Below are 14,949 nucleotides of genomic sequence, written 5' to 3' on the forward strand. Positions count from 1 at the left end.
ATGCCAGTGATTTGAAAAGGAAATCGTTGGGGATTCCAAGTGAATAAATATGGAACTGAGATTCCAGCAGGGAAAAAAGATATTGGCTGATTTGCCGTCCGTGAACCTGATGAGTCAAATGGCCTCTGTCTATGCTGCAATGGCAATGCAATCCATTGTGGTTCTATAATTTCTTATTTTGGTGGTTTTTAATTTGATGGCCTCTTGATGCAAGTTATTTACTCCAACTGTAAGAGATTTGGAGACCTTCAACAGCAAGTAGTTGTGAAGGCTTCTTGTGGGGCAGTGGTAGTGCAGTTGCCTCTCAGCCAGGAGGGACAGACTTGAGTCCAGTCATAAAGTTATGAGATTCCTCTACAGTGTGGAAACAGGCCCTTCGGCCCAACCAGTCCACACCAACCCTCTGAAGAGTAACCCATCCAGATCCATTCTCTCACTAATGCACCTAACACTACGGGCAATTTAGCATGGCCAGTTCACGCGATCTACACATCTTTGGACTGTGGGAGGAAACCGGAGCACCCGGAGGAAACCCACGCAGATACGGGGAGAATGTGCAAACTCCACACGGGTGGAATCGAACCCGTGTGTCGCAGTATTGCTGACCATTGAGCCTTCTCTGAACATGTTGATGAGGAAAGAATTGATCAATTGCTGGGGCTACCAGCTCTGTTGGTCCTGAACAGAGAATCACAATAACAGGTTTTTAACAATGAATTGCCACTGCCTTTATGTCACAGTCACATGCACCTTCCAATTCGATGTGACCTCACTGGAGGTGACATTGCCCTCACCAAGGTGGCGGAGGACGGTCACGTGGCCGACAACGCATGCTCTATTAGTTAGATGGTTGGTGATTGATATCCAACTCAGCCACACCGATTACCAAGATTATATCACGTGTACGGCCTGACGTCCAATCAGCGGCATCGGGAGGCGGACTTCCGGCGACTATCTTTCGAACCGCGGCCTGTGATGGACTTGAGTTGATTCGGATTTTTCATTTGTTTAGCGCCTGAGGTGAGAATAATAATAAGCAAACAAAACCGCTCATGCCGCTTCTTCCAAACATTGCGGGGTCTCCGACAGTGCGGCACTCCCTCAGCACTGACCCTCTGACAGTGCGACACTCCCTCAGCACTGACCCTCCGACAGTGCGGCACTCCCTCAGCACTGATCCTCCGACAGTGCCCACTCCCTCAGCACTGACCCTCCGACAGTGCGCACTCCCTCAGCGCTGACCCTCCGACAGTGCCCACTCCCTCAGCACTGACCCTCAGAGAGTGCCCACTCCCTCAGCACTGACCCCCCGACAGTGCCCACTCCCTCAGCACTGACCCTCCGACAGTGCGGCACTCCCTCAGCACTGACCCTCCGACAGTGCGGCACTCCCTCAGCACTGACCCTCCGACAGTGCGGCACTCCCTCAGCACTGACCCTCCGACAGTGCGGCACTCCCTCAGCACTGACCCTCCGACAGTGCTCACTCCCTCAGCACTGACCCTCCGACAGTGCCCACTCCCTCAGCACTGACCCTCCGACAGTGCGGCACTCCCTCAGCACTGACCCTTCGACAGTGCCCACTCCCTCAGCGCTGACCCTCCGACAGTGCGGCACTCCCTCAGCACTGACCCTCCGACAGTGCTCACTCCCTCAGCACTGACCCTCTGACAGTGCTCACTCCCTCAGCACTGACCCTCCGACAGTGCGGCGCTCCCTCAGCACTGACCCTCTGACAGTGCCCACTCCCTCAGCACTGACCCTCCGACAGTGCCCACTCCCTCAGCACTGACCCTCCGACAGTGCGGCACTCCCTCAGCACTCACCCTCCGACAGTGCCCACTCCCTCAGCACTGACCCTCCGACAGTGCCCACTCCCTCAGCACTGACCCTCCGACAGTGCAGCACTCCCTCAGCACTGACCCTCCGACAGTGCTCACTCCCTCAGCACTGACCCTCTGACAGTGCTCACTCCCTCAGCACTGACCCTCCGACAGTGCGGCACACCCTCAGCGCTGACCCTCCGACAGTGCCCACTCCCTCAGCACTGACCCTTCGACAGTGCCCACTCCCTCAGCGCTGACCCTCCGACAGTGCGGCACTCCCTCAGCACTGACCCTCCGACAGTGCTCACTCCCTCAGCACTGACCCTCTGACAGTGCTCACTCCCTCAGCACTGACCCTCCGACAGTGCGGCGCTCCCTCAGCACTGACCCTCTGACAGTGCGGCACTCCCTCAGCACTGACCCTCTGACAGTGCGGCACTCCCTCAGCACTGACCCTTCGACAGTGTGGCACTCCCTCAGCACTGACCCTCTGACAGTGCGGCACTCCCTCAGTGCTGACCCTCCGACAGTGCGGCGCTCCCTCAGCACTGACCCTCTGACAGTGCAGCACTCCTTCAGTGCTGACCCTGCGACAGTGCGGCGCTCCCTCAGCACTGAGAGTATGATGTTGACTGTAAATCACAGTCCCTACTCTCAGGATATTTCGAGACTAACTTTTTTATTTTTTGTACTTTTGATTTGGAATGAAATGAGAAACAGTCTGTTTTTAAACTCCACCGATTGATGACATTTCTGCAATGTTTGAAAGCAGATCCCAGTACTCCTCATTGTACAGGAAATAACAAACGCTGGAGATCATAGCGGGTCAGACTGCATCCATGGAGAGAAAACAAGCTAACATTTCAAGTCTAGATAACTCTTTGTCAGCATCTGCAGTAGTTTACTCCTCCTCCTCATTGTAAACTCTGATGATACTGCTGTGTTCATGCAAAAATGGAAGTACTACAGATGGGCTGGCATCAGGGGGTGTGAACACAGTGAGATTCTGCCAGCACCAAGTTGCTGGTCAATGGTGAGATGACCACTTGTCAATGGTGAGATGACCACTTGTCAATGACAAAGCCTTCTTCCTACCAACAGCTATGTGATTGGCTGTTGCCTTTAACCAGCAGCTAAGAGACTTTGCAAATTGTGAATGAGTTGCTCAGTGCCTCCTGCTAGAAAGTCGAAAGTGTTTAGAGCAGGATTTATGGGTAAACAGCGAATCCTGGCAAGCAGTATCAGTTTATTTGGCCTGTAAACAGTGATCATTGAACTACCTTCCCAGATTTCCTTGTACCCATGATACCAAGTTTTTTTCTGTCTGCAGCTCACTTGGCTGAATGGCTGGTTTGCAATGCAGAGTGACATCAACAGCACGGGTTCAATTCCTGCATTGGCTGGGATTACAATGAAAGACTGTCCTTCTCAAACTCATTCCCCTGCTGAGGTGTGGTGACCCTCATGTTAAACTCACTGTGATTTCATTCTTTCTAATGAGAGAGCAACCCTATGGTCCTCTGGGATTATGGCAACTTTACTGTGTCTGTGTGTTGGGGAAGATTTACAAGTGGGTTCGTTACAATAGTGGAGTTATGTAAACAAAAACAGAAATTGTTAGAGAAACTTAGCAGGTTTGGCAGCATCCATGGAGAGAAAACAAGGTTAATGTTTCAAGTTTGGTGACTCTTCAATTTTTCAGAAATAACATGGTAAAGTGACTTGACTAAGTGGATGCTGAGAGTATGTTTGCCTTCAGGGAATTTAGAACAAAGGGGCACGATTCAAAATGAATGACCTCTCATTTAAGATAGAGATGAGAACCTTTCTTCCGAGGATCATTTAGTATTTAAGTTCTCTCCTACATTCCCTCTAATTTCTCTACCAATTTATGGATCCTAGCAGTGTCTGCTTGGCCACACACTTTAGAGGAAACATTGATTATCTCCCCATCAATCAGTGGTCAGCGATTTCACCTGAAGCTTTGTCTTAGTGATTTTTGATCTACAAAGCAAGTCGAAGTTTATGGGATGTCCAGGAAGGATATGGGGTTTGATGCCATGATCTTATTGCATGAAAGAGCAAGCTTGAAGAGCTAAACAGTTTTCTGTTAGTCATGTGTTCTTAATGTTCTCCTTGTCAGCACCTGAGACCCAGGCCTTGAACCTTGGCAGTTTAGTTCCGGTACTAGCAGGCGACCTACATTTGTGCACCTGCACTTAGGAAATATTTCAAATGACGACAGAAGATTTTGAGAAAATTGTGATAACATTGCTTTGTGAATTTTTATATATCAATGCAGGATGTCACAGCAACGAACACTACCTCAGAGTAAAGAGCTTCTGCTCCAGTCCTACAACAAGAGACTGAAAGACGACATCAAATCTATTCTGGATAACTTCACAGAAATTGTTAAAAGTGCTCGGGTAAGTAGTATCAAGATGGGCCAGTCAGGCTTGCAGCACTGGTCTGAGCAAATGCTCTTAATGTCCTACAGTTTACCTTGAGAAGATCAAATTTCTCATGCCGAGTAGTGTTAAGTACTAAATCAAAAATCTTTGTATTTCGGTGACATTCTAAGTATAGAATATCTAGTACAGAAGCAGGCCATTCAGCCCATTAGCTCATCCCCAACTTTCCCACCCACCCCCTATACACGTTTTTTTTAATGTTTCTCTTTCTGCAATTTCCTTTGAAGTGAATACAGAGATTTGTTTCAACAACAGTTGTGACTGAGAGTGCAACACAGAATCACAGCATTGTTGTGATGCAGGAAGAGATCACTTAGCCTATTGTCTGCATTGGCTCTGAGCATTTGACATTGGCTCAGAATATCAGACTGGCACTATCTATAAAACTAATTTTTTGTGATTATTTTAAAAATTTGCTTCCCCTTCCATTTCCCTGACCTTTCAGACCAATCTCTGACCATTTAGCCCCATTGTAAACTTCTGTCATTCCAAACCCTTAAAACAGGCTCACTTCTAACCTTGTCTTTCCGCGGGATAATAGACCATAAGACATAGGAGGAGAAATTAGAGGATTTGGCCCATTGAGTCCACTCCGCCATTTAATCATGACTGGTAAGTTTCTTAACTACATTCTTCCACCATCTCCCAGTAATCTTTGATCCCCTTAACAATCAAGAACCTATCTAGCTCTGTCTTAAATATACTCAATGACCTGACCCCCACAGCCTTCTGTGGCTGTGAACTCAATAGATTCCCTACTCTCTGGCTGAAGAAGTTTTTCCTCATCTCTGTTCTAAAAGGTCTTCCCTTTTACACCAAGGCTGTGCTCTTGGGTCCTAGTCGCTCCTGCTAATGGAAACATATTCCCAATGTCCAGTCTATCCAGACCTTTCAGTATTCTGTAAGATTAAATTGGATCCCCCCGATTATTCTAAACCCATCAAATATAAACCCAGAGTCCTCAAGCATTCCTCATGGCTAAGCCTTTCATTCCTGTGAACCTCCTGTGGACCCGCTCCAGGGCCAGTACATCCTTTCTGAGATACAGAGCCCAAAATTGCCACAATGCTCTAAAGGTAGTCTGACCAGAACTTTATAAAGCCTCAGAAGTACATCCCTGCTTTTATATTTCAGTTGTCTCAAAATAGAGGCCAACCTTGTATTTGCCTTCCTAACTACTGACTCAACCTGCAAGTTAACCTACAGAGAATCCCGGACTAAGACCCTATGCACTTCAGAAAATAGTTAGAAAATAGTCTGTGCCCCTATTCTTCCTACCAAAGTGCATGACCTCACACTTTGCCCATGTTATATTCCATCTGCCACTTCTTTACCCACTCTCCTAACCTGTCTAAAACCTTCTGCAGCCTCCTACTTCCTTCCACCTATCTTTGTATCATCTGCAACCTTAGCCAGAATGCCTCATTTCCTTCATCTAGATCAATAATGTATAAAGTGAAAAGTTGTGGTCCCAATGCCGACCCTTGAGGAACACCACTTGTGGCTGCCTTCCTGAAAAGGACTCTTTTATCCCACTCACCGCATTCTGCCAGACGGCCAGACTTCTATCCATGCTAGCACCTTGCCCCTAACACCATGGGCTCTTAACTTACTCAGCCACCTCCTGTGCAGCACCTTGTCAAAGGCCTTCTAGAAGTCCAAGTAGATAACATCCGTTGGCTCTCCTTGGCCTAACCTACTCATTACCTCCTCAAAGAATTCCTACAGACTTGTCAGGCATGATCTCCCCTTGATGAAACCATGCTGACTTGGCTCTATTTTACCATGCACTTTCAAATATTCAGAAACCTCATCCTTCACAATGAACTCCAAACTCTTACCAATGACCGTGGTCAGAATAATCGGTCTATAATTTTCTGTCTTTTGTCTCACTCCTTTCTTAAACAGGGGGACTACATTAGCAATTTTCCAGTCCTCTGGAACCCTCCCTGACTCCAGTGATTCCTGAAAGATCACTACTAAAGCCCTCACTATCTCTTCAGCTATGTCCTTCAGAACTCTGGGGTGTAGTCCATCTGGTCCAGGTGATTTATCCACTTTCAGACCTTTCTGTTTCTCAAGCACCTTCTCCTTGATGAAGGCGACCAAACTCACCTCTGCCCTCCAACTCTCTTGAATGTTTGGGATATTACTCATGTTTTCCCCCATGAAGACTGACACCAAGTATTGGTTCAGGTCCTCCCCCATTTCTTGTTCGCCGTTACTACTCCTACAGTGACATTTTCCAGCAGCTGACTGTCAACTTTTGCCTCTCTTGTACCTTTGTGTATCTAAAGGAACTCTTGCAATCTTTTTTCTTAGCTTGCCCTCATATTTAATCTTCTCCCTCCTTTATTTCTGTTTCAGTTGTCCTCGGTTGGTCTGTGTAAGCATCCCAATCCCCTGGCTTCCATTGCCCTTCGCCGCTTTACAGAGGAACCTTGATTATCCGAACGAGATGGGCGGGCACTATTTCATTTGGATAATTGATTATTCGGTTAATTGATTTCCTCTGATCTGTGAAGTCTGCTCCCCGTTCAGGAGACTAGGCAGTAGCAGCACTGCGTGAAATACTCCTCCTCCCCCCGTCCAGCACCACCCCCCGGTCTGCTCAACCCTGCCCACCCCCTCCCACCCTGCCCTCAAGCCTGCCTCCAATCCCGTCCAACCTGATTTTCCCAGTCCACCAGCATATTGAAATCCCCCATGATCACTGTAACCTTGCCTTTCTTACACACCTTTTCTATTTCCTGGTGTATCTTTTGTCCCACATCCTAACTACAGTTTGGAGGCCTGTACAAACTCCCATTATGGGCTCTCTTTACCTTTGCGGTTCCTCAATTCTACCCTTTTTGATAAGGTGTATATCCCTTGGATATTTAGTTCCCAATCCAGATTCCCTGCAGCCATTTAGATCTAATATCTCAAACCTCCACATTAATTAGCTTAAACATTTCAACCTGTACGTCCCATCCTTTCCCAGAGAAAAGTGTTTCTCTGAGTGAGTCCTGAGCTTTGGATAGAACAATGTTTTAAGTCTTACACACACAGGTCTCAAATTATTGGGACCACAGCAAATATTCAAATGTCTTATCATTTTAATTTCTTCTGTTCTCCTTGTGACAATCAGGAATTGAAGCCTTGTTACATTAAACCCTGGATTCCTCTGCAGTTTATTAGTCCCTTGCCCTGTTTGAGATGCCAATCACTCCTCATCTGATTGAATAGGGTATCAGATTTTTAAGAGATGAATGGCCTTTGCTATTGCTGTACTTACTCCGCTTAGTTCCATAATCCACACAATGATCAAACTGGGAGTCCAGCACCCAGCTTGGAACTGTGTATTAAGGCAATGATTAGATTAGATTACTTACAGTGTGGAAACAGGCCCTTCGGCCCAACAAGTCCACACCGCCCCACCGAAGCGCAACCCACCCATACCTTACATGTACCCCTTACCTAAGGCTACGGGCAATTTAGCATGGCCAATTCACCTGACCTGCACATCTTTGGACTGTGGGAGGAAACCGGAGCACCCGGAGGAAACCCACGCAGACACGGGGAGAACGTGCAAACTCCACACAGTCAGTCGCCTGAGGCGGGAATTGAACCCGGGTCTCTGGCGCTGTGAGGCAGCAGTGCTAACCACTGTGCCACCGTGCCGCCCACTTCTGAAGCAATGGTCAGAGGCTTAATATAATGTTCCTAAGACACTGGTGATAAGTGTTCACCGTAAGCTGAACCTTTCATCACAGGTTGAAGATGAGACGCAGGTATCCCGGGCGACACAGTGTGAACAAGATCACTATGAGATGCATGTGAGAGCAGCAAACATTGTAAGTATTGCATGGATCAAATGCATGCCGTTCTGTCTCTGTGTGGCTTTTTTTTAATCAAGCTACCTTGCTGTGTTCTGTTTCATACATGTAAACTCTGGCTGGGGTACAGGTCTCACTCACATACTGACTGTCCCTGGAGTTTGCATTCCACATGCACAGACTCTGGCTGGGGTAGGGATTCCACATGCACAGACTCTGGCTGGGGTAGGGATTCCACATGCACAGACTCTGGCTGGGGTAGGGATTCCACATGCACAGACTCTGGCTGGGGTAGGGATTCCACATGCACAGACTCTGGCTGGGGTAGGGATTCCACATGCACAGACTCTGGCTGGGGTAGGGATTCCACATGCACAGACTCTGGCTGGGGTAGGGATTCCACATGCACAGACTCTGGCTGGGGTAGGGATTCCACATGCACAGACTCTGGCTGGGGTAGGGATTCCACATGCACAGACTCTGGCTGGGGTAGGGATTCCACATGCACAGACTCTGGCTGGGGTAGGGATTCCACATGCACAGACTCTGGCTGGGGTAGGGATTCCACATGCACAGACTCTGGCTGGGGTAGGGATTCCACATGCACAGACTCTGGCTGGGGTAGGGATTCCACATGCACAGACTCTGGCTGGGGTAGGGATTCCACATGCACAGACTCTGGCTGGGGTAGGGATTCCACATGCACAGACTCTGGCTGGGGTAGGGATTCCACATGCACAGACTCTGGCTGGGGTAGGGATTCCACATGCACAGACTCTGGCTGGGGTAGGGATTCCACATGCACAGACTCTGGCTGGGGTAGGGATTCCACATGCACAGACTCTGGCTGGGGTAGGGATTCCACATGCACAGACTCTGGCTGGGGTAGGGATTCCACATGCACAGACTCTGGCTGGGGTAGGGATTCCACATGCACAGACTCTGGCTGGGGTAGGGATTCCACATGCACAGACTCTGGCTGGGGTAGGGATTCCACATGCACAGACTCTGGCTGGGGTAGGGATTCCACATGCACAGACTCTGGCTGGGGTAGGGATTCCACATGCACAGACTCTGGCTGGGGTAGGGATTCCACATGCACAGACTCTGGCTGGGGTAGGGATTCCACATGCACAGACTCTGGCTGGGGTAGGGATTCCACATGCACAGACTCTGGCTGGGGTAGGGATTCCACATGCACAGACTCTGGCTGGGGTAGGGATTCCACATGCACAGACTCTGGCTGGGGTAGGGATTCCACATGCACAGACTCTGGCTGGATTACAGATAACTCATTCATTCGCTTGTTCACTCGTTCATACGTGCATACATGCACATTCAATATGCACACACTCTGACTGGGATATGGGTCCCAATTGGCACAGACTCTGGTGGAGGTATCGGTATGGTATTACCAACAGTTTGGAGTGGCTGGAATTGCTTGAGGAGATACAGGAGCCTCTGCATCTAGGACTCAAACAGAGATGACATTTGAAGAGAAAACAGAGGTGTGACACCAAAGGGAAGCAGGTAAGTGAATGTCTGGTGAGTATTGTTGCTTAGTAACTGTGTGTAAATAACCAGAAGTTATGAAAATATTAAAACTATTAAAAGCAAGTGAGCAGCTGGTAAGTTTTATCATGTATTTATCAGGAAGGAGTATTGTGTCATAGCATTTATCATTATCCATATCACTTACTGATAGTGGTTTATTGTTTAAGATTATGCTTAAGTAATATTGATGAGGTTTATTAGCATTAATAAGCTTTGTCAGAGATAACTAGGATTTTAGTGAATACATAAAATGATTTTGAATCTTGTGAGCTTTGTGGGAACTCCATGATGCTTCTCATGTTATGACTAACTATCTGTGCAGAAAGTATTGCCAGCTGCAGCAGCTCAAGGTCCAAGTTTTGGAACTTGTACAGCAGCTTGGAGTCTCTGCAGTCTGTCCATGAGGCTGACAGTGATGTCAATAGCAGGTTTATGAATTGGTCATCCTACAACTTAACCTGCAGGGAGATTTGAATGGGTGACCAGGTTAGCCAGAGCCAAGTCACTGGTACCACTGGTGGCTCTGATGTATAGGACATATAAAAAAGTTTTCAAGAACATTAGTGATTGGTGACTCAAAGGGGTGACAGGCTAGTGTGTGTGAATCCATTTCTGTCCATAGTCACAAGTTATTTCTCATTTATATAAATGATTTGCATGTGAATATAGGAGGTATGGTTAGTAAATGTGCAGATGACACCAAAATAGGTGGTGTAATGGACAGCAAAGAAGATTATCTCAGAGTACAGCAGGATCTTGATCAGATGGGCCAATAGGCTGAGGAGTGGCAGATGAAGTTTAATTTAGGTAAATGTGTGAGATGTTATGTTTTGATAAGGCGAATCAGGGTAGGACTTATACAGTTAATGGTAGGGCCCTGGGGAATGTTGTGGAACAAAGAGACCTTGGAGTGCAGGTGAATAATTCCTTGACAGTGGAGTCACAGATAGACAGGGTGGTGAAGAAGGTGTTTGGTATGCTTGCTTTCAATTGGTCAGAGCATCGAGTATAGGAGTTGGGAGGTCTTGTTGCGGCTATATAGGACGTTGGTGAGGCCACTTTTACAATACTGCATTCCATTCTGTTTGCCTTGTAGGAAGGATGTTGAGAGAGTATGAAAAAGATTTACAAGGATGTTGCTGGAACAGGAGGGTTTGAGCTACAGGGGGAGGCTGATTAGGCTGGGGCTTTTTTCCCTTGGAGGTTTGGAGGCTGACGGGCAACCTTATAGAACTTTATAAAATCTTGGGGGCAAGGATAGCATGAATAATCAGAGTGAGGGAGTTCAAAACTAGAGGTTTAAAGTGAAAGGGGAAAGATTTAAAAGAGACCTAAGGGGCAACTTCTCCATGTAGGGGGTGGTGTGTGTATGGAATGAGTTGGCAGAGGAAGCGGTGAAGGCTGGTACAATTCCCACATTTGAAAGGCACCTGGATGGGTTACCCAAATAGGAAGGGTTTGGAGAGATATGGGCCAAATGCTGGTAAATGGGACTTGGTCAGATTGGGATGTCTAGTTGATGCAGATGGAACTAGACTAAAGGGTCTATTTCCATGCTGATTGACTGACTATACAGAAATACAAAGATATAGTCTTTCCATCTAATGGAATAGATTTGCAAGGAAATTGTAGTGAAATTTTTGAAGAGTTGTTATGGAGAGCTGTAATTGTCAGAGTACAGACGAGGATAATATTATAAAGGGCAAAGAAAGGCAAGGATTCTTGGAGTGTGTTTGGAAAAATTCACTCCAGTGGTGTATTTCCAGTTCAATGAGAAAGGAAGTTGTAATAGACCTGATTTTTAGGAACGGGACACTGTGTCATTAGCAGGGTTCCCTCTAAGCTATGTACATGAGCAGTTGCTGTGATATTCCACGCATGACAATCAGTCAGCATACTGATTGTGGCATTGACATGCAATTCTGAAAGTCACAAATAGGTCTCCTGGCCCAGCCAGCCATAAAGTTAGAGAGAATGCTGGTTACAAAGTTTAGGGTGATCATGGACACTGATAATGAACTATTTAGAGTCAGAATATTTAATTGGGAGAAAGACATTTTCAAGGTATTGGGTGTAAGTTTGTTCACTGAGCTGGAAGGTTTGTTTTCAGACATTTTGTCACCATAATAGGTCACATTATCATTCAGCTTCTGGTGAAGCATTGGCGATATGTCCTGCTTTCTACTTGTGTTTAGGTTTCTTTGGGTGGGTGATGTCGTTTCTGGTTCTTTTTCTCAGAAGTTAGTTATTATGACATGGGTAAACCTGTCTAATTTAAACCCAACACACAGAGAAGCTCACCTCGCGCCATAATTGGTTAAGTTTTGAGAGGTAAAGAACTATCCCAGAGATCATTATTTAAAGTAAAAATTAACAACTTTATTCTTTAAGTCCAATAGAGAATATTAAAACCAACAACTATTTACAACTCCTTTCTCTTAGACCTATCTTATACTTCTCCACTCTACAACACTGGTCCGATTTTAAAAACCCCAATTAAGATTGACAAAAAAAATTCTAATTTCAAAATCAGCCAGCTGTCAAATCTTCTGTTTGTATCTTCCTCCGTAGATTGCCTCTGTCATCTTTTCTTCAGGATTCTGCTTCACCGGTCTTTCATACAGGCAGGTACCTGTCAGAGAGCTGTTCTGCTAGCATCTATACTTATTGGTTTTCTTGGCAATTCTCCCCCTAACTATTCAAAATGCCAGGCTTTATGCCCCAAAACATCGGATTATTTCGCTGGTTTGATGTTGTCAAAATACTTAATTTGATTTTGTTGTTATATCATGGCACCTCATCTGCACCATTGGTTTCACAGTCAAATGTTACATTTTAAATTCTTTCAGCACACTTTGTGCCTCTCTAAGTCCATGCCAGCTTCCAATCTCTCTTAAAAGTACAGTACACACCTACAACACCTTAACAATAGTAAACGGGGTCCAAATTGATGTGTTTGTTGGTAGGGTTCTGATTGGAATGCCATGCTTCTAGGAATTCTCGTGTGTGTCTCTGTTTGGCTTGTCCTAGAATGGATGTGTTGTCCCAGTCCCAAGTGGTGTCCTTCCTCATCTATGTATAAGGATACTAGCGAGAGAGGATCATGTCGTTTTGTGGCTAGTTGATGTTAGTGTATTCTGATGGCTAGTTTTCTGCCTGTTTGTCTAATGTAGTGTTTGTTACAGTCCTTGCAAGGTATTTTGTAAATTACATTAGTTTTGCTTGTTGTCTGTACAGGGTCTTTCAAGTTCATTAGCTACTGTTTTAGTGTGTTGGTAGGCTACCATGATGCCAAGAGGTTTGAGTAGTCTGGAAGTCATTTCAGACAAGTCTTTGATGTAGAGTAAAGTGGCTAGGGTTTCTGGGTGCGTATGCTTGTTTGGGTTTGTTGCTGAGGAATCGGCAGAGGGTGTATTGGGTAAAAACAAGGACTGCAGATGCTGGAAACCAGAGTCTAGATTAGAGTGGTGCTGGAAAAGCACAACAGGTCAGGCAGCATCCGAGGAGTAGGAAAATCGACGTTTCAGCCAAAAGCCCTTCATCAGGAATAGAGGCAGGGTGCCTGCAGAGTGGAGAGATAAATGAGAGAGGAGTGGGGGTGGGGAGAAAATAGCATAAAGTACAATAGGTGAATGGGGGTGGGGATGGAGATGATAGGTCAGAGAGGAGGGTGGAGTGGATAGGTGGAAAGGAAAATAGGTAGGACAGGTCATGAGGGCGGTGCTGAGTTGGAAGGTTGGGGTGAGATGGGGGAAGGGGAAATGAGGAAACTGTTGAAGTCCACATTGTTACCCTGGGGTTGAAGTGTTTCGCTGAAGATGAGGTGTTCCTCCTCCAGGCATCTGGTGATGAGGGAGTGGCGGTGGAGGAGGCCCAGGACCTCCATGTCCTCGGCTGAGTGGGAGGGGGAGTTAAAATGTTGGGCCACAGGGCGGTGGGGTTGATTGGTGCGGGTGTCCCGGAGATGTTCCCTAAAGCGCTCTGCTAGGAGGTGTCCAGTCTCCCCAATGTAGAGGAGACCGCATCGGGAGCAACGGATACAATAAATGATCATTGGTGGATGTGCAGGTAAAACTTTGATGGATGTGGAAGGCTCCTTTAGGGCCTTGGATGGAGGTGAGGGAGGTGGTGTGGGCGCAGGTTTTGTAATTCCTGCGGTGGCAGGGGAAGGTGCCAGGATGGGAGGGTGGGTTGTAGGGGGCGTGGACCTGACCAGGTAGTCACGGAGGGAACGGTCTTTGTGGAAGGCAGAGAGGGGTGGGGAGGGAAATATATCCCTGGTGGTGGGGTCTGTTTGGAGGTGGCGGAAATGTCGGCGGATGATGTGGTTTATGCGAAGGTTGGTAGGGTGGAAGGTGAGCACCTGGGGGTTCTGTCCTTGTTACGGTTGGAGGGGTGGGATTTGAGGGCAGAGGTGCAGGATGTGGATGTGATGCATTGGAGGGCATCTTTAATCACGTGTGAAGGGAAATTGCTGTCTCTAAAGAAGGAGGCCATCTGGTGTGTTCTGTGGGGGACCTGGTCCTCCTGGGAGCAGTTACAGCGGAGAAATTGGGAATACGGGATGGCATTTTTGCAGGAGGTAGGGTGGGAAGACATGTAATTCAGGCAGCTGTGGGAGACGGTGGGTTTGTAAAGAAAAAAATGCCAGTGCCAAGTTGGTCGTCATTAATGGAGATGGAGAGGTCCAGGAAGGGGAGGGAGGTGTCAGAGATGGTCCTGGTGAATTTAAGGTCGGGGTGGAATGTGTTGGGTACCCATTCTTCTTGAATACACGGTATAGGTATTTCTCTTCTGCTGTCTGTAGTTCCTCGATCCTGCAGCGTGTGGTGGCTCATTGAAATAATTGAGTGTTGGGGAAATGACTGCTTCTGTAGTTCAGTATTTGGTCCGTGTGTGGTGCTTTCCTGTAGATACAAGTTTGGAGTTGAGGGTGTGGTGTTGAAAAAGCACATCAGGTCAGGAACCATCTGAGGAGTAGGAGAATCGACATTTTGGGCAAAAGCCTTTCATCAGGAGTAGGTTTGATGTTTCCCATTGATTGTTCGCTCTACTGTGACTCTAGGAATGGCCGTTGTTCTCCTCCCCTTTAGTGAATTTTATGCCAGTGAGGATATTATTGATGGTGTTGTAAATTTCCTCTAATTTGTTTCATTTGATGAAGACAAAGGTGTCATCCACGTGGTGGACCTAAAGTTTGGGTTGGATAGTTGGTAGAGCTGTTTTTTCCAGTCTCTGCATTACTGCTTTTGTTAGGAGTCCTGATATTGGTGATCCTGT

General features: G+C 47.0%; 1 protein-coding gene across 4 annotated transcripts in view; it reads left to right on the forward strand.

Annotated features, from left to right (window-relative positions):
* Positions 1-935: 935 nt before the first annotated feature.
* med22 (mediator complex subunit 22) overlaps positions 936-14,949 on the forward strand; it is a 29,596-nt gene continuing 15,582 nt past the window's right edge. For 3 of the 4 annotated variants that reach the window (XM_043720659.2, XM_043720658.2, XM_043720660.2), the window contains exons 1-4: positions 936-1,020; positions 4,129-4,252; positions 8,053-8,133; positions 12,241-12,297. In XM_043720659.2, the coding sequence (XP_043576594.1) occupies positions 4,130-4,252; positions 8,053-8,133; positions 12,241-12,297 (261 nt within the window). In that variant the 5' untranslated portion in view covers positions 936-1,020; position 4,129. The remainder of the gene's footprint in view (positions 1,021-4,128; positions 4,253-8,052; positions 8,134-12,240; positions 12,298-14,949) is intronic. The other variant, XM_043720661.2, reaches the window with a different exon arrangement.

Source organism: Chiloscyllium plagiosum, unplaced genomic scaffold, assembly GCF_037043375.1.
Source record: "Chiloscyllium plagiosum isolate Xiang-an unplaced genomic scaffold, Cpla_swu_hap1 HiC_scaffold_21, whole genome shotgun sequence".
NCBI classification, from domain to species: Eukaryota; Metazoa; Chordata; class Chondrichthyes; order Orectolobiformes; family Hemiscylliidae; genus Chiloscyllium; species Chiloscyllium plagiosum.